The sequence below is a fragment of the Phascolarctos cinereus genome, unplaced genomic scaffold, assembly GCF_003287225.1.
Source record: "Phascolarctos cinereus isolate Bilbo 61053 unplaced genomic scaffold, phaCin_HiC Scaffold_4;HRSCAF=312, whole genome shotgun sequence".
In the NCBI taxonomy this organism is placed as follows: domain Eukaryota; kingdom Metazoa; phylum Chordata; class Mammalia; order Diprotodontia; family Phascolarctidae; genus Phascolarctos; species Phascolarctos cinereus.
In genome coordinates, this window is record NW_027555847.1 from 327,056,089 (window position 1) to 327,076,718 (window position 20,630).

General features: G+C 36.0%; 1 protein-coding gene across 2 annotated transcripts in view; it reads left to right on the forward strand.

Moving 5' to 3' along the window:
• CENPK (centromere protein K) overlaps window positions 1–20,630 on the forward strand; it is a 37,152-nt gene that overhangs the window by 928 nt on the left and 15,594 nt on the right. For both annotated transcript variants that reach the window (XM_021007288.2, XM_021007289.2), the window contains exons 2-4: window positions 3,179–3,317; window positions 6,243–6,299; window positions 11,031–11,103. In XM_021007288.2, coding sequence (XP_020862947.1) covers window positions 3,201–3,317; window positions 6,243–6,299; window positions 11,031–11,103 — 247 coding nt within the window. In that variant the 5' untranslated portion in view covers window positions 3,179–3,200. The remainder of the gene's footprint in view (window positions 1–3,178; window positions 3,318–6,242; window positions 6,300–11,030; window positions 11,104–20,630) is intronic.

A 20,630-nucleotide genomic window follows, 5' to 3' on the forward strand; every position in this document is an offset into this window, starting at 1 on the left:
AGATAGGGTTTTAAGTGAGATTTGAAAGAAGCCAGAAAAGATTCTGGAGTTGGGAGACTTGAGTGACTTGTTGGAGGAACAGCAGGTACCCTAGTGCTGAGGTGTGAGGTATGGGGAGGCAGGAAAGGTGAGGAGACTGGGGGGTAGGTTATGAAAGACTTTGAATGCCAACGAGGGAAAAAAGATTTTATGTTTGATCCTCAGGTGAGAGGGAGCCACTGTAGTTTGTTGGGGAATAGGGGGAATGTTATGGTCAGATCTGTACTTTACGAAGATCACTTTGACAGCAGAGTAGAGGATGGGCTGGAGGGAAGAGAGGCTTGAGGCAGGTAGACCCAACTCCAGGCTGTTGCGGTAGTCCAGGCATGAGATTAGGAGTGCTTGCATCAGAGGGGGGTGCATGTCAGAGGAGAAAAGGGGCTGCATAGGAGAGATGTTATGAAGTATCAACTGGATCAGAACCAGCCTCTAATTTGTGGGTGGCCGGAAACAAAGAGCAGACCAGAGGAGTCAGGACACAAACAAGTTTAATTTCAGAGTAAGAAAAATGAGGTATGCGTACAGAAGTCTCTTCTCCTAAGAAGGAGGGCTTAAGACTGGGGACACGTATATACGCGAAAGGAGTTGGCTCACAGCACAGTCATTTTTAAAGACAGTTGGCATTTTTGGGTCCCGTGGGATCATTCATAGTCTCGGGGGTCATGGCCATCCTTCCAGGTACAGAACCAGAGCCCTGTAACAGGAGCAGGAGTACGGTACCTATCAGTGATTGTGAACATGTGATGGATGGCCCTGGGAAATAGGGGGAGCTAAATCCAGTGAACACCTGGTGCTGGTCCAAGCAGTATATTTTGCCAAAGGGTGATATCATCATGAGTACTAAGTATGCCAAGCTCAGGGCACAGGCTGCTTGTTAGGCCTTAGCTCTGGAAAACAGGGTATATCCAAAATATTTTGACAGAAGTTAAAATCAGCAGACCTTTACAACAGCTAGAATATGGAGGATGAGAGAGAGTAAGAAGTAAAGAATTGAGACCTAGATTTTGAATCTGGCTGATTTGAGAGGATGGTGGTGCCTTCCATAGTCAAGAGGAAGTTTGGAAGGGAAGAGTGTTTGGGGGAGGAATAGAGTTCAGTTTTGGACATGTTGCCAGTTCAGGATGTCTAATACGCAGTTAGAGATGCACATTGGAGGTCAGCAGAGAGCTTAGAACTGGATATATAAATTTAGAACTGAAAGAGGCCTTCAGAGGTCGTCTGAGACAACATCATCATTTAGTTAACTGAGGCCCAGAGAGGTTAAGTTACTTGTCCCAAGGTCACATAGGTGACAGAGCTGGGATTTGAACCTAGGTTCTCTGACTAATCCAGCAATCTTTCCATTGTACCATAATCAGCGGTAGTAAAAACAATGTTTTTAACATGCCATGTACTATACATTATTACTGAAAATGCTTCAATCCCTGTCATTTAGAAACAATTATTTATCTTGTATATGGCTTGCTTTGTATGTATTTGTTTGCATATTGTTTCACTTTCTCCTCATTAAATTGTAAGCTCCTTGAAAGCAGGGACTGTATTTTCTTCTTTTTGCATCCCCAGTGTTTAGCACAGAGCCTGGCATATAGTAGGTGCTTAATAAATTCCAATTGATTAATAACTCCATATGGCTCTGGAGGCAGGTAGCTTGTGATCATTTCAGTTTTTTACTAATATGTTGAAAAAGGTAAGTCAACCTCTAAAGAGTGCTTTTGGTCTGTGGTAGCAGTTTCTCCAGTCACTTAGGCCTGAAATCTTGGAGTTAGCCTTTTTTATTGCCTATCATTCATAAAGTCCTTTCAGACTTACCTTGGAAATCTCTCCCTTTGGCCCTTAAAATCTAATAGGAGTTGAAGAGAAGTTAAACTAAATGTTAACAACAACAATAATAATACCCCTGATTTCTTCACTGACCTTTTTGCTGCTTCTTTTTTGGCTCACCTTTATATTCTTCCAATACCCAAGTCATTCTTTTCGTGTATATCTGCCTGCTATTTAAAGTATATGAAGTGTACCAGTATACATGTGTTTATTGGAGTTGGCTGGGTTCTTTTAGTGGTGTTTGATTGGAAATAGGAAATCCAGAGTAGCACCAGTTTATGCATGAATGGCCTGCCACCCAGACTAAATTGTTCAAGTGAAGCAGAAGATAAAGATTCACCTTTCCCATTGCTTCTCTGTTGTACCCAGTAAGTAAGCATTCATTAAACTCTATGTACTCTGCTAAGTGCTGGAGATAAACGCAAGACTCTCATCCCCAGCTTTTGCTCTCAACACACTCTAAAGGGGGAGACAACCAGGTACTTTCAGATATATTCAAATTAAGTAGAAGGCAAGGGGGAGGACCACTGAAGCAGGTATAATTTGGGCCCAGGCTTGAAGGAAGCCAGGAAACGTGGAGGTGAGAGAGGAAAGCATCCCAAGCAGAAGGGATAGCTGGAGCGAAACCCTGAGATAGGAGATGGCATTCAAATTCAAGCAACTGCAAGCAGGTCAGTATTGCTAAATTGTAGAGAGTGTGAAGAAAGCTTATGTGTAAGAAGACTGGAAAGGTAGGAAGGGGACAGGTTATAAAAAGTTTTAAATGTTAAAGGAGTTAATATAGGATCCTGGAGGTAAAGGAGAGCATCTAGAGCTCCTTGAGTAGGGTAGGGTGACAAATCAGACCTATGTTTTAGAATATCACGCTGGCAGGTGAGTGGAGCAGAGAAAGAAGAGGCTGGGAGAACAGTTGCAATTGTCCAGGAATGAGGTGGTGAGGACTGGAACTGACATAGTGGCTTGTCAGTGAGAGAAGGAGATATATAAAAGAGATGCTCTTGAAGGTAGAAATGATACGATTTGGCAACAAATTAGGCATGTGGGGCAAGTGAGAGGGGAGCTGAGGATAACACTAACTTCAAGCCTGGATAACTGGCAGGGTGGTGGTAACCTGGGTGGTAATAGGAAACTTTGGAAGAGGGGAGACTTTGGGGGGAAATATAAAAATTTAGGGGCATAAGAGTTGGCTGACCCCAATATCTAAAAGACTGATTATTGATAAATGATAAATAAGGTAGAAGCACTTTGAAAAAAGCAGTATACAAATATTAGGTATTTGTTTCATGCCATTTCTGACTTTGGTTTTACTTGTTGATAGGTGAAGAGACTAACACTATGTCATGGAATTAAATCAGCAAAATCCAGCTCCAGATAATGTTCAGGATAAAGAATATGTTGTGGACAAGAAAGATAAAATTATTGAAGAATGTGAAGAATTGTGGAAACAGATGGAAAAAGTAAGTGCCAAGAGAGATTCAATATACCAAAATTAATTTGCATAAGATTTAACTAAGGGAGTAGGGGAGGGGAGGGCCAAAAAGCGGAAAGAATAAATTTACAAGTCCCTAATGGTTCCCTTAGAATTTATGAAAAGCACTTTTGTTTTAAACATTTTATTATATGACAATCCTACCTAAGCTAATTTACTTATTCAGTGCCATACCAATCAAACTACCAAAAAATTATTTTACAGAGTTAGAAAAAATAATAACAAGATTCATTTGGAAAAACAAAAGGTCCAGAATATCAAAGGAACTAATGAAAAGAAATGCAGGGGAAGGTGGCCTAGCAATTCCAGATCTTAAATTGTATTATAAAGCAGCGATCATCAAAACTGCTTGGTACTGGCTAAGAAATAGGGAGGCGGATCAGTGGAATAGGTTAAATATGCAAGGCACAGTAGTCAATGACTATAGTAATCTATTATTTGATAAACCCAAAGACCCCAGCTTCTGGGATAAGAACCACTCTTTGAAAAAAACTGCTGGGAAAACTGGAAAAGAGTATGGCAGAAACTAGGCATAGACCCAAATCTCACACCATATACCAAAATAAAGTCAAAATGGGTTCATGACTTAGATATAAAGGCTGATACCATAAGTAAACTGGGAGAACAAGGAATAGTTTACCTATCAGATCTATGGAGAACAGAAGAATTCATGACCAAACAGGAGATAGAGAACATTATGAAAAGCAAAATGGATAATTTTGATTACATTAAATTGAAAAGTTTTTGCACAAACAAAGCCAATGCAACTAAGATTAGAAGGAAGGTAGAAAATTGGGAAAGAATTTTTACAACCAGTCTCTCTGATAAAGGCCTCATTTCTAAAATATATGGAGAATTAAGACAAATTTATAAGAACACAAGCCATTCCCCAATTGATAAATGGTCAAAGGATATGAACAGACAGTTCTCAGATGAAGAAATTAAAGCCATCTATAGTCATATGAAAAAATGCTCTAAATCGTTATTGATTAGAGAAATGCAAATCAAAACAACTCTGAGGTACCACATCACACCTATCAGATTGGCCAACATGACAAAACAGGAAAATGATAAATGTTGGAGAAAATGTGGGACAACTGGAACACTAATACATTGTTGGTGGAGTTGTGAAATGATCCAACCATTTTGGAAAACAATTTGGAACTATGCCCAAAGGGCTACAAAAATGTGCATACCCTTTGATCCAGCAATAGCACTTCTAGGGCTATATCCCAAAGAGATCAAACAAATGGGAAAAGGACCCACATGTACAAAAATATTCATAGCAGCTCTTTTTGTGGTGGCAAAGAATTGGAAATTGAGAGGATGCCCATCAATTGGGGAATGGCTGAGCAAGTTGTGGTATATGAATGTAATAGAATGCTATTGTGCTATAAGAAATGATGAACAGGCTGACTTCAGAAAAACCTGGAAAGACTTATATGGTCTGATGCCGAGTGAAGTGAGCAGAACCAAGAGGACTTTGTACACAATAACAGCCACGTTATGCAATGACTAAGATTGTTAAACTCAACCCTTCTCAGCATTACGAGGATCTAAGACATCTCCAGAGGCCTTGAGATGGAAAATGCTGTCCACATCCAAAGAAAGAACTATGGAAGTCGAATCGCTATCACTTATTTTTACCTTCTGTTGAGTTTAGTTTCATCTTTCTGATGGTTCCTCCTACTGATTTTAATTTTTACTTACAACTTCACTAATGTAAGAATATGTTTCATGGGTATGTAAATGTAAAACCTATATCAGATTGTGTGCCGTCTTGGGGAGCGTGTCGGGGAGAAAGGGGGAGAAAAATTTTCAACTCAAAAGCATGGAAGTGATTGTTGATAAATCAAAATAAATTAAACATTTTATTTTAAACAGTGTGTGTCAGGTACATGTATTCTGATTTGGTCAGAAGTACACAGGCTTGTGCTAAACACCAAACTATTTTTGTGTGTGAGGTAGTCTTGGAAATCGGCTGCTCACAAAGTTGTTTGTGTTTGTTTTTTAAACCAACCCATTTTTCCTAGTGTCAGTTCAAAGTTAATAGAACAATTGGTGTCTTTTTTAAGAAGCAAAATTATTTCTCCAGAATAAATCTTTGTGTCTGTTCTAGAATATTTGCAAGATTTCCAATGATGCTTTGTTTTCTTTTGTTACTGTGAAGATATGTATTTTTAATGGCTTTTAAAAAAAATGCCCCACAACTGTAAGAAAGCACAAGCAATCATTTCACCATTTCTTTTTTTATTAATTTATTTTGATTTATCAACAATCACTTCCATATGCTTTTGAGTTGAAAATTTTTCTCCCCCTTCCTCCCCGCCCTCCCAAGACGGCACACAATCTGATATAGGCTTTACATTTACATACCCATGAAACATATTTTCACATTAGTGAAGTTGTAAGTAAAAATTAAAACCAATAGGAGGAACCATCAGAAAGATGAAACTAAACTCAACAGAAGGTAAAAATAAGTGATAGTGATTCGACTTCCATAGTTCTTTCTTTGGATGTGGACAGCATTTTCCATCCCGAGGCCTCTGGAGATATCTTAGATCCTTGTAATGCTCAGAAAGGTTCAGTTTAACAATCTTAGTCATTGCATAACGTGGCTGTTATTGTGTACGAAGTCCTCTTGGTTCTGCTCACTTCACTCAGCATCAGACCATATGAGTCTTTCCAGGTTTTTCTGAAGTCAGCCTGTTCATCATTTCTTATAGCACAGTAGTATTCCATTACATTCATATATCACAGGTCTAGTTCTTATTCATTCCTATCCTTAATATTGGCAATTAATTATATGATTTTTATGGGTATGAAATTGACTTGGAAGTATTTGTATGCTTCATACAGCATATAATTTATTTTCTTTTTCTTTTTAACTAAGTGTCAGCAGGAGATAGCACTTGCTGGAGGTGAAAGACTTAACCGTTCTAATGCTCAGGTATGCCTCACTCTTTTTTCTTCCTAAAAGATAAGTAGGTAGAATTCATTAGTTGTTTTAGAAAAGTAAATTATGTGCATGGCTCTTAGCATGTTTTTCCAAAATGAAGTAGCCTAAAGTTGTATAATTTTCATTCCTACCTGAATGCAATGTTGGATTACCAAAGGCTGATACCAGCAGAATGCAAACTCTACCAAACTGAAAAACCTTTGATAACAGTTTTTGTGATGTACTGACTATATCTTTCATTCGAAGACCTAGTCTAGCTTGATTTGGCCAAAAGGAGATGATGAATTTTTTTTTAACTGCAATTAACTCTCGAAGATCATAATATGTTCTTTGTCAATGTAGTGAGTACCTCAAACCACCTGTTTGATAACATTATTTGCCAGATGAAAAATTTCACACTCCAGCACGATCAAAAAGCTGAGAGCATGTTGCTAATGGTAATTTTTATTTTGAAAGTAGAGTATTGTGTGTGTTGAAGTTAACTGCTATTATGGGAACAAGTGTCTGTACAGCACTTCTTTAAGGGCATTACCAAAATGTAGAATTTTTTATCCTAGATGTAACTTTAAGCATATTCAAAATTAAACATTGCCTGAATTTGAGATATGAAAATAATTTAAGAGATCATTTAAAAATTTTGGAAAACATATACTCAATTTTTTTTATTAGTTTGATCTGGCAAAATGTACTGTACTGTGGACTAGGCCCGAAATAAAAATAGACTTAAACCCTGTATACCAGAACAGTGAAGTCAGAAAATTTTTGACCAAACAGGTATCTTAGGATAGTGTCCATCTTCCTAATGAAGTTATTAGGAAATTTTGAGAAGAAAGCAATTGCCCTGCTAAACTTAAAAGAAAAAATATTACTATTTTCATTATTGCTTTAAAGGCAATGATGATGTTTTTAACTTTTATGCCATAAAAGAAAAAAAGTTGTATTCATAACAGCATAGAGGAATATTTAGTTGTCACTCTTGTTGGAAGAAATTGTTTTCTATTTCTGCACATACTAATTTTGTTTTATAGTCAAGGGCTTTTAAAAAGCTTTGTCTAAGAATAGTATGCTACAAGATAAAATATGTGGACAATGTTTAACAAATTAATTTGGTAAACTCTATTATGCATCTTGTTTGTTGGATGGGTACACCAGTTATTGGTGCCTTTAGTTTTGAAAATACCATATTGCAGGGATCAGAAAGGAGAATCTTTACCTAGAATATCTTTAAGATATGGATGTGTCCTTATGAAAATAGATTTAGAGGGTTTCCCATACTACCCACTTTATAGAGAAGGAAGATTTGGTTTTTGAAAAGAAAAAAATTTATTTAATGTCTGCTTACAGTTTCAAAGTAGTATATTAAGTACTTTACAAATCAAATTTGGGTCATGTTTACTTTGTCATAGAGAAATTATTCATTAAGTAGAAGAATTAATAATAACTTAGGGCTTTGGCATGCTGAGTGATAGTTACATGACCTTGGGCAAGTTTCTGAGCATGAGATTCCTCATCTGTAAAATGAGGTGGACAGAGGTGCAAGAAGATGATTTTTAATGTCTCTTCCAGCCTGACATTATATGTTGTGCGTCTGTGTGTACAGAAATACGAAGTTAAGCACTCTTGGTGCTGGGAGGCCATTGTGTTAGACCAACATTTTTAATTACCCAGTAAAAGACTGAGAAAAGAGGAAGACTGGTATTTGTAAGATCTCTCTGAGAGGGAAGAGACTATTGTGTCTGTATGGTACTCTGGGCCCAGGTTACCTGTTTGCTAGTTTGGGTGAACTGGTGAGGAGAAAGGCAGTGTATAACTAGAATTTATCTGCATAAGATGTTTTTGACGCAGGCATTTATACTTCCAGTGGTGCCTGTGTTTTTAAAGGTACTTTTCAGGATCCTGCACTTTGTGGAAAAGTTTTTTGAATTTGTTAGCATTGTGCCCTCAAATGCAGAAGTGCTAGTTAAGTGAGATAATAATAATAGCAGACAAATAGTAGTTGAAGGTTTGTAAAATAGTTTGCATGCTTTATTTCATTTGAACCTTACAAACTTGTAGGTACTACAGGATTATCTTCCTTTGATAGAGTTCTGATTGATGTATCAGATTACTGCATCCTGTTTAGGAATGGAGGCAAGGTGGAGGTAGGAAAGATTCTCTTCCCCCCCCCCCCCATAAGACTTAGCACATGCAGAGATATACAGAACACTAAGTTACAAGTATGCTGCATCCTGGATGTCATCATCAGCTTCTCTCTCTTCTTTATCACAAATACTCAATCATTGCTAAATCTTGTAATTTCTTTCTTTTAAATAGATCCTCTTTTTTCTGCTCACCCTAGCCACCACTTTAGCTCTGGTCCTCATTACTTCTTGCCCCTAGTTGGACTTCTTATCTCAAGTTTCTTCTCACTTGAAACTTCCGCATTGCGGCCAAAGTGATTTTCCTAAAATGCAAATATGACCACGTCATTCTCCTTCCCTCAATTCAGTAAATTTCAAATTATTCCCTGTCATGCCCATAATCAAGTGTTAATTCCTTTGTTTGGCATTAAAACTCTTCATAGCCTAACCTTTTCCTATTGTCTAGTCTTTTAAACATGTTACTCCCATATATGCACTCTATGGCCTAACCATACTGACCTACTTTCTGCTTCTTACACACAATACCCCATCCCTTGTCTCCTTGCCTTTGCACTAGCTGACCACCAAGCCTGAATGCTTTATAGTCTTACCCTAACTCTTCAAATTCCTGGCTTTAAGATGGTTCAAGGGCTACTTCTTCCAAGAGGTTCCTGGTCCCTTTATCTATTAATGCTATTCCCTGTAAGCCTACTTTCTATTTATCTTGTATGTGTTGATCTATACGTGTTCCCTCCTCCGTTAGAATATAAGCTCCTTGAGGGCAGGGACCATTTTTTTGGTGTTTTTGTTTTGTTTTGGGTTTTTTTTGCTTTTTTTTTTGTTTCCTCAGTGCCTGGGAGTAGTAAAGACTTAGCAAGTACTTGCTGATTGATTGATTAAAGACTTCCAGAACTACTAATTGATTACATTTTTTTAGAATCTAGTTATTAGAAGGGTTTTTTTAGTTGCCTAGTACTTTTCTCCTGTTTTTCATCAGCAGTGTGGTTTAGTGTAAAGAAATAGCTCTAGGGAGCAGGTAGGTGGCATAGTGGATAAAGCACTGGCTCTGGAGTTAGGAGGACCTGAGTTCAAGTATGCCTCAGACACTTGACACTTATTAGCTGTGTGATCCTGGGCACTAAAGTCAGAGGACCTGGGTTCAAATTTCACGTCTAACTCTTAATAACTGTGTGACTTGGACAAGTCTTTTAACCTCTCTGGGCCTTAGTTTCCTCAATTTTAAGTTGAAGGATTTAGACTAGCTGGCCTTTAAGGCCTCTTCGAGCTCTAGATCTATGATTTCTATGAAATTTAAAGAGCCAATCTAAAATCATCTGATTTTATTAATTTTAGTAAGAAATACATTAAGTATCCAAAGAATATTTGCAAGAATTTTATACAAATAAATTGTCGCTGTTGTAGAGAACTGACTCTGTAAGTACTGGGGTGATTACTTAAGTAGCTGGATAATCAGAGATGAGTGATAGTACTTTGTAGGAGTAATACAGCAAAGTAGTTTGCTTGTCCATTAAAAGTACTGAGTCTCAGGAGCTACCTATTTTTTTCTTCACGTTTTCCTTCCTGTATATCTTTCAAAAGAATGATAACTTTTCCCTTTTTTATACAATGAAAGATCTATTTGGGTGATTGATGTTTTTGTTTTTCTGTTTGTTGTTTTTCAGTTTCAGTATAAGGCTTTATAAAGCACAAGCTATGTTGGCATCCTTTTAGAAGAATGGCAGCATGGTATCCTAGAAAGAGCTTTAGATTTGGAGTCAGGGCCTTTGTTCAAAGTTCTAGTATTCACTACTTATATGAATTTTTCAGTCATATAACTCCTTTAGATCTCAGTTTTCTCATCTGAAAAATGAGTAATTTGGATTTAGTGATCCCAAAAGTCCCTTCCAAATCCAAATCCTAGATTCAGTGATTACTGAAAGGTTATAGCTACAGAAAGGAAAAAAGTTATTTGAAGTGCATTGTTTACCCCCCAAAGTGTCTTTTTAACACATGAAGTTGGCCAGTGTTTTGGTAGCATAGCTGATTTGGAATTCTTCTGTTAAACAAAAGCCAAGCTGTTGGTGCAGACTATTATGGAATGTGTTGCTATTTTCAGTACATCTTGTACTTAAATACCTGTTTGTTTCCAAGAACTTTGCTAGCAAATTGGCTTTTTAAAAATGTTGGCAAGAATCAAGTTTGGCCTGGTTTTCATTTTTCATTTTATTTCAATGATATAGATAAAGAAGCTTAACCCACCAATATCGTAACAGGATTTTAGCTTTTAGAATGTCATATTTTACCAGCATTTCGTATGCTTTCTTGATTTTGTTTCTATATGCCATTTTTCAGCACTGGACCTCAATTCTATGAGTGGGCTATTGTCTATTGATTACAGTGGTTAAATTCAAAATTCTGTTTTGGGGTGATGGGTTATTTTGTGTGGTTTCACTGGTTGTTTCCAGGCCTAGATAGTTTGTATCATTCCAGTATTTAAAATAAATGATAACTTATTGCATAACTTTTTATTTATCCTCATGAAATGGCTTTTGTTTTCTAAGTTTCAGCTTAAATTTTATTTTGCTTTTTTTACTTTTTGTAGCTAACATTATTAATGATGCGATTAAAGAGTCTAACAGCAGAATGCAATCAATGGCAGGAAAGAACTCCTGACAGTAAGTATTATTTATATGATTACATTTTTATATTCAATAAAATTGAATTCAGGTATGCATATTTTCCTTGTAAGATGTAACAGATATAACCTTGCTTGTGATCTGATTACTAACGTCAAATGAGACATAAAATAGATGTGTGCTCTCTATAGGTGTTTGCCACTATAATGGAGGTCCAGGGCAGACTTCAAGTAGAAGGAGATGGTAAGGTCTTTCAGATGCTTCTCTTTGCTGGTGGCATTGTGCTCATTGTGGTAAACCCTGGTCGATCATCATAGGATTTCTTAAATGAGATTTATAATTGTGCTAGAGAGTTTGCCCTAGCTAGGCACACACAAAAACTAAGCAGTTGAAAATTGACTGTTGTTCAACCTATGATGTGCAGTTGGATGGAGAGCTTGTAGAGTTTGTTTGTCAGTAAATACCACATCCCAAAGAGGTACTGTTGTAAATGGACAGACAGATGGACCCCGAACTGAACAGGTGGAAAAAAATAGGCTAGACTGACTTTGTTTTAATGACCCCAGAAGGAAATAGAGAAGGAAAAGGCAAACCTCTTCAGTATCTTTGCCAAGAAAACCCCAAAAGGAGTCATGAGGAGTCAGACATGAATGAACAACAACAATGCCCCCAGGCTTTCTTCTGAAATAAAGGGCTATTTTTTAACACCAGTATTCTTCTAACATTGTTGCATGGCTGTCACAGGCACTGAAAAATTGAAGTTAAGGATCACCCAAGGGATATCAGATGTGCATGTTGAATATGAATGAGCTGCGTCTCATTACAACCAAGGAATTATGAGAAAGAAGCTACGTAGAGAGTGTTATCAAAGGATGTATGATCAAATACATAGCAAGAGCAAGAGATAACTAGTGGACATCTTGTATGCTCTATTGGTATCCTTTTGATGAGGGAAATGAACTCAACATGTTGGGTGAATTCCTTTTGATAGTTTATTGGAGGATGGGAACAAAGGTCACATAGAGTGCTCAAGTTTAGATGGGTTGTGATCTGCATCATTGGATGGGATACCCACATCAAATCAGATCACAGATCCATCCACAGGACTAATATATAAATTGATAATCACAGGAAGAATTACCAGAGATCATCATTGACATCCTTGACACACTTTAAATTAAGCCAAAACATCATTATTTCCATTTTAGGAAAAAGAATAAACCAGAGCCTACTGAGTAAGAAAAAAATTGTTTAATTCATAATATACTCCTTAATCTAAAAAGGAATATATTGATGTGAGAACATATCCAATATTTTATTTTATTTGAACTATATGGCAAGTGCCAAGAGGTGATATCCCATTTTAAAAAATGTATGTGTGTGTGTATCTATTTATATGTATGTATTTCTATCTAGTTGTGAAAACAATATAGCATTTAAAGTATTTAACAGCATTACCCTAAAAGGCCACATGCTAGACATATTCCTCCATGGAAATATGACTCTCTGCAACTTTGTTGCTCTTTCTGTGTCTCACTGTCTGACTCTATCTCTCCCATCTCCCATTCCTTTAACTAAATATAATATATATAGACCTAAAGCATTTGTGTGTATGCATGTGTATACACATTCATGTGTGTGCATAACATTTGTTGCTTGCTGAGTGGATCATTTTCTGTATCTAAAATCAAGTTGCCTTTTTATTTCTGCAGTATTTTTTTCCTATGAGTTTGTAACTTTATAAAATAGAACTGAAAGTGACTTTAAAGATCATATAATCCAGTCCCCTGGTTTTCCAATGGAAGCAGCTCTGGCTATTTTTTGTATCTCATTTTTGGAGCAAGATCCCTAAACCAAAAAGGGAAGGAGTCAGAAATTGCTGAATGAAATAAAGCTAGTTTTCTTACACATTTCCTTGATTTCTAAGGTTTCTTGTAGTTCTAAAGTTATATATTTGAATTGTAGCTTAAATCACATATAACTAAAATTGTAGAATGACTTAAAGATTATGTATATCTTTACAGAAAAGTGTATTTTCTGTAGTCATTATTATTTTGTACTCCATGGTAACGGAATATTCAGTAGATTATGGAGTCATTTTGAACCTCTCTAATTTTTTCAGCTTTTTAAAAATTCATGATACAGAGTAAGAATTGAGACCATACTTTTCCTGAGTGACTCCTAAAAGCTCTGTGGGCTGTGATTTTCTAGTGGTTACTTCACATTGATGTGAATTCCTAACCTGTCAAGGGGAAAGAAAGTTTTAAAATGAGAATCTCTGATTTGTGGAAATTCCTGATAAGTTTTCCTTCATAGACTGATCTGGCAAGGCAGCACTTTACAAAGTGGGTGAGAAGTTAATGCTCCCAGAACCAAGAGGACTTTGTACACAATAACAGCCACGTTATGCAATGACTAAGATTGTTAAACTGAACCTTTCTGAGCATTACAAGGATCTAAGACATCTCCAGAGGCCTCGGGATGGAAAATGCTGTCCACATCCAAAGAAAGAACTATGGAAGTTGAATCGCTATCACTTATTTTTACCTTCTGTTGAGTTTTGTTTCATCTTTCTGATGGTTCCTCCTATTGGTTTTAATTTTTACTTACAACTTCACTAATGTGAAAATATGCTTCATGGGTATGTAAATGTAAAGCCTATATCAGATTGTGTGCCGTCTTGGGGAGGGTGTGGGAGAGGAAGGGGGAGAAAAATCTTCAACTCAAAAGCATATGGAAGTGATTGTTGGTAAATCAAAATAAATTAATAAAATTTTTTAAAAAAAGAAAAAAAGTTAATGCTCTCATATTCCAATGGAGCCATGCAACAGCCTCATGAGATACAAGAAAAGTCAAGCATCTTGTACTTGAAGGGATTCTCTAACTTTTCTCTTTGCACTTGATCTAATTTGGAAGTGTTGGGATTTGTTGCACCAAATGTATGCTGCAGTACAATGAGGATGTCTCATCTACCCAGAGAACTATTACGATAAAGCAACAATTTTAAAGTAGAAATACATTTTTTATATCTTGTGGGTCTGAATTAAGACCATATCTCCAAAATGAAATCTCTTTGAAAAAGAACAGAGATCAACATAATCATTATTTATCAAAGAAATATAACCAAATAAAAATCAGTCACCATAATGGTGAGACCAAAAAAAAAATCTAGAAACCCACATTCATCCAACAAACATTGGATTTCCTTGTCAAATGAAGAAAGATTTTCATGTATAAAATCTTGTGGAGGAGGATGGAGTAAAGTTCTCAGCAGTATTCTTTTTATAAAATAGCAAAAAGCAATGGAAGGCAAAATAAGTTTATGAAAGATTGGTGACAAACCCAATAAAGCAATCATCCTGAAAGTAAAACTGGAAGGACAACAAGCAAATAAAAATTAGAAAAAAATCCATTGAGATTTTGGTAACAAACTCGTCTTCATTGATGGTAATGGAGCTACCACACTTAGACTTTACTATCACAGTCTCTGATTTGCTGAATAAGGAGGTAGAAATAGCGTTATGGAACATAAAAATGGAGAGGGCAACTGGACTAGACCAAGTTTACCAAGATTAAGTCTATGCTGGTTAAAGTATAAACTTGAAGATTGAGAGGGATGATCATCCATCTGAAAGAGGGTAAAATGCCAAATAATTGGGGAAAAAAATCTCAGACTTCATTATTACAACAAAAAAGCAACCAAGAAGATATCAACTATTAATCCATATGCCTATTTTTCCATCACTATCAAATCTTTGAGTATTCTCCACAAGCGCTGAGGGCATTCTTGATTATTGTAAGAGAAAGGAATAAGTAGCCTTTCAAAAACATATTTTACAACAGATTACATCTTTACAATCACAGTTGAGAAAAAGTTGCAGAATATACAATCTCATTATGCTTATTGCTTTTTGACTATAAAAAAACATTTAATTTGATAGAACCATCTTAAAGGTTTTCTTACAATAAGTTATCTCACAGGCCTATGTCAAAGTTGTACAAAGTTTATTGAAAAGTTTATCAATAGAGATAGCTTTATTAGACTCTCTGATAATATCAAGCAAAATATAAAACGGAGGTGTATGCTTGTTAAAGGCACTTGCAGCCATTATGGAGGATAGAAGAGGAATTCTCTATAAATGATGAGGTCCTCCAGACACTCTTGCTTTAAATGACGTTGTACGTAATGCATAAAGCCGTAGAGCATTATAGAGCCTCCTAAATGAGATCCACTCTCTCAAAATAATTCAGCCTAACTATCCACAGAGGATAATAGATAAAGAATGTCTGTTACTCAGTATGATAAGTATTTGGTTGGACAATCTGTACAGCTGGCCCATCAGTACATATTTTGGATATCCTTTGTAGATATACAGTGAACTGGGCCCAGAATTGAATAGGAGAAAGAGCCTTTGGGATATTACACAGTGCTTTTAATGATTCCAGCCTTCTTCCTGAAACAAAGACCCATATTTTTACCATCAGTTTTCTTCTGTTGATGCTCTGACTAAGCTGTGAAATACCAGGTTCTCTAAAGAATTAAAGAGACACATGGTAGGCTACAACATACTTACAATGAAGAATTATGGGGAATCAGCATCACAAAAAGATGGCAATAGAGAGATGTATGACCAGAAAAGGAGATGGGCTGCTTAAGTGGCAAAATAAATAATAATTGGACAGCTTCATTTTCATCCATGCAATGTCAAGAGATCTGGAGCAGGGCTTCTTAAACTTTTTCCACTCGTGACCCCCTTTTGCCTAAGAAATCTTTACACAACCCTAGGTATGTATATAGATATATAAAATAGGTATACAAATCAAACATTTACTGATAATAAATCATAAAGAAATGTATTTTAAAACAATTCTTTGGTATACATACAATTTTACCATTTATTAAAGATGAAAGCAAATTTATATACTGCTGAGATGGATGTGCTTGTTTGTTTTTACATAGAGAATTAAATCTTGGCGGAATATTTGATACTGCAGGATGTAGAGCATCATCAGCATTTTTCAGAGTTGATTGATATTTGATTTTTATAATCGTCAGTGCTAAGAATGTCGCTTCACATAAATATATTGTACAAAATGGCAGAAGTGTGTTTAGGGCCATTTCAGAAGTTGTTGGAAATTCTGTCCTAGTCCTTAGCTAAAATTCATTTAACAATTTTTTAGGAAACTCAAGTTTTAAACATGTGTCACTTGATAGCTGCAAATTCTTCTCTAATGGCAGATGACTGACATTTTTTATTTCGATTGAGTATAGTTTATGAACCCAATTTAGTTTTTTAGAATCAAAATTTGAAGGGAAGTATTTCTGAAACTGTCTCAAGGCACTTCAGATGATCAATTTTAACTCTTACAATTAAATCTTTGGAAATGTTATGTTCAATTATAAAACCATCAGTAGCTGTAAACATTTCTAAAGAACCATTTTCCATCCTATTCTTCCCTATGTTAACTTTTTTAGTGAAACTTTCAATTTTATCTTTTGACATAAATATGTTACAATTTTTTCCTTGAAGCGGCATGTTTAAATCATTGAGTTTTTCGAAAAGATCCAACAACTAACACAGTTTTGAAAGCCGTAAGTCATTATGAAAAAAATTAAAATCAGATTTCTGCTCAGTCAGAAATATAACAACTCCATCTTTCAGTTTCAGTAATCTGTTTAAACTTTGCTCTCTTGGGAGCTACCTTACCTCTGCATGTAGTAATAAGCTTTTGTAATTGGAGTGAATGTCTTTCCAAAGGTTTGAAAACTGTCAAAGAGCATGGCTTTTAATGAAGTTAATGATTTTGATAGTATTGCAAAGCGCAGCATCTGACTCTGGTGATTTTTTTTTTTTGGCTTACAAGTACCTCCCAATGGATCATGCAGTGAGTAAAAGTGATGTGTTCATTGCCACCAGCTTTAACTTATGCTGCAAATCCAACATTCTCTCCTATCATTGCTCCAGCACTATTTGTACAGATTCCAATACAGTTTTTCCATTGTAAACCTTCATTTGTGAAAAATTCATTTACTTTAAGATATATATCTTCCCTTCTTGTGTGCCCTTCCAAAGGATGACAAAACAGTAATTCCTCATGTATGCTTCCTTCATAAACATATCTTACATAAAGTAACAACTGTGCCATGTTAGAAATATCAGTTGTTTCATATAACTGAATTGCAAACTTTGGGCTGCCCTTAAGCTTGGTAATAAGCTGCTAGAATTGGTCATTACTAATTTCAGAAATTCTTTTAGAAATAGTATCATTCAGCAAAGGAGTTTTACAAATTTCATTCCCATACTATTAAAATGAACTATTTCTGACATTTTAATAGCAGCAGGTAACACAAGATCTTTGTCACATAGCGCTTTCTAGTTTTTGCAATTAAATAAGAAGTTGCATAAGATACAAGTCACTATATTTCGTTGACAGTAACAAATTTCTCAAAACATTGTTTTTCTTTATTTGAAGATTTTAAATGTAATTCAAAATATTCCTTTGGTTTATTGCAGTATGCTACATGCTTGGTATTAAAATGTTGTTTTAGTTTGTGTGGTTTCTTGCTCTCCACAGCCAAAACTTCATTACAGATTAAGCAAACAGGTTTTCCCACACCATCATCATTATTAGAAGTAAATCCATATTACAAAAATGATTCAACATATTTTCTTTTTCTTGTCAGTTTAGGTATACTACAACATAGTATACCTGGTAAACAAAGGCTCTGCCACATTGTCATCAGTATTTTTACCTCTTCTGTCTAAATTTAGCCCTTATCCATAACTGGAAAATATTTTTGTCCTGAAATACAAATAAATATTGCTAATAATTTCTCAAACACTAGCTTTTGTGTATGAAATTACATTTATCTGTGCTTAATTTAAAAATTGATGTTCACACTTACATACACATACAGTGGTGATGATAGAGAAATATTATTAAACGGCTTTTGTCTTTACTTCCTGCATTTAAACCCTTATGTTTCTGTAAAAGAAGGAGATAACAACAATTTTTAAATTCAAACATCCTAAAACAATACAATCCAAAGATATACTAATTTAATGCTTACATGCCGAGGAATGATGGTAGGAAAATATTAAGTCTTTATCTTCCATAATTAAACTATTTGTGTTTCTGTAATAGCAGAAAAATTTGTATATACGGTAAAAACACTGCAGTTCATAACATACAGTAGTCTTGAATCTGAGCCAAAGTGTTTCTGGCAGCGTTCGTTGATATTGGGTGGCATGACAGCATGTGCAGTGCAAAGTGTGTATGTTGTGTGTTCAAAACCAAGGCTGCAGTGAAGTTGTGTAATGCAACCCAAGCAAGCTGTGCCAGAAACACCTCAGATTCATTACGCGTTTGATTTTGAATTAATTTTTGGTCATTGCATGTTCAGACACCTTTTACTGTTGCCAAGTTTTTTGCAAACCCCCCCCATTCAGTTATGTGACCCCATATGGGTTCGCGACACACAGTTTCAGAAACACTGATCTAGAGGGAGGCCCTCAGCAAATTGGGAGGACTGTCTTTGGTGGATTTGTGGGAGGACATGGATGAGAGCGTATGGAAGTATTGTTATCTACGCTACTGGAAGGGAATACCCTTATCTTTAAAATAATAGCTCCATCAAGGGAAGCTAGGTGGCACAGTAGATAGAGCACCGGCCCTGGAGTCAAGAGGACCTGAGTTCAAATCTGTCCTCAGAAACTTGACACTTACTAGCTATGTGACCCTGGGCAAGTCACTTAATCCCATTGCCTAGACAAAAAAAATAATAATAATAGTTCCATCAAAGTAAGTCAGAAGGTTTTTGAGTACATGCTGAAAAAATAATGCTGACTGCAGGCTGTACTTTGGTTTTATGCAAACCAGAACTGGTGTAGGGGCACATGGTTTGCTGCTCATAGACTATACTTTGCAAAGTACAAGAGCCCTGGGAACAGCTGTGTGCCCCTCAGACTACTTGCCCTGCTTCTAACCCAGGTTCTGCAACCATCATTGAGGGTCAACCATGATTGAGCAGTCACTGTGAAAATGGGGCCTACCTTCCTTGTAACCAACACCAACCAATGACCAACTTAGGAAAATAAGCCAAGGAACTCTGAGAAGGACATCATACTCTCCACTCCAACCACAAGTCCTAATTCTGGCCCAGCCTCCATAGCCATCAAACTGAGGAGCAATGGAGAGAGGACCCATTGACTGTTTCTGCAGGTGTTAGAACCCACAGAACCTCCTCAGCAGCAATAGCTACTGAAGATCTGGAAAAGAAAGTCCTTGGCACTTTCAGATAGATCAACATTAGCAACATGATTTTGCCACTAGAAATGACATAAAAAGTGGGATTACTATCTCTTTTGCTTCTGCATCCTGAGGACTCTGGGACCTTTCCATTTAACTTACTTTTGAGACTTCTAATATGTGTTATGTCACCCATTAGAATGTGAGAACAGGAATTATCTCCACTTTTCTCTTTGTAATCCCAATGCATAGCATGTACTTTGTATGTGGTTCCTAATTATTTTTCATTCATTTAGTCATTCATTTGCAAAATAAGTTTAATAAGAGTAATAATAGAGTTTAATAAACAAAGTTTAATAGAGTAAATGTGCTGTCCTCTAAGAGTTTACAATCTAAGAACAACTATAATAATATAGAATTTTTAGGTCTTATATTAAACAAACTGCTGTTTAGGTATAGCAAACAAGGAGAATACATGTATTAGGCCAGCAACTGGGCAGTCATAGTTATTATATATTGAGGAAAATTCCTGTGGAGCTTCCAGTCTGCTAAAATGAGTTTTTAAATATTCTTTTGACTTGTTTGTTTTCCTTTTATTGTCATGAATAGTTAAGGCTTGACTGTTCTTTTTTCCAGTCCAACATTCATTTAGTGCCTACTATATGCATGATACTATCAAAGCAATACACTGAGCTTAAGTTTAAACTGAAGAACAGTTTATATTCTAATCCTTTTTGTCCTGCTGTTTTTTTTTTGTTGTTGTTATTTTTGGCAACTTATTTAGTTTCTATAGTTGTTTCTAACCTGGCAGTCTCCCTCATCAGATTTGCCAATCCACCTGCAAATTTGCCAGCTTCCTTCATAATGACCATACTGACAGGTTAAAAATTCAGATCGAAAATTTCAAAAGTAACTCTGTCAAAACCCCAAATCCGGCCAGTAATTGTCCCATTTGGAAAAATCTACCCAAGAATACAGTCCAGCAACCACACAGAGACCTTGGCCTATGCATATTTTTTCTTTGGGCATGAAATCTTTTGAGATTTTACTCCTAAATAGTTCCTATTGACATGAATTCTTTTCCTGTAATGAGAAAGGTGCTCTCTTATTTAGAGTCCTTAAAGTTTGGAAATCCCACACAAGCATTCCCTGAGAATTTAGACTATTACCACTCTGAATTTAGGTGTAAAAATACCTTTAGTTTTTTTGATTTCTCCCTCATTAAAATATTCAGAGATATGATAAGAATATCTTGTCCATAAACTACTTCATTTTAAAAGGCGTTAAACGGTCATTGCTAATGAAGTGATCAAATT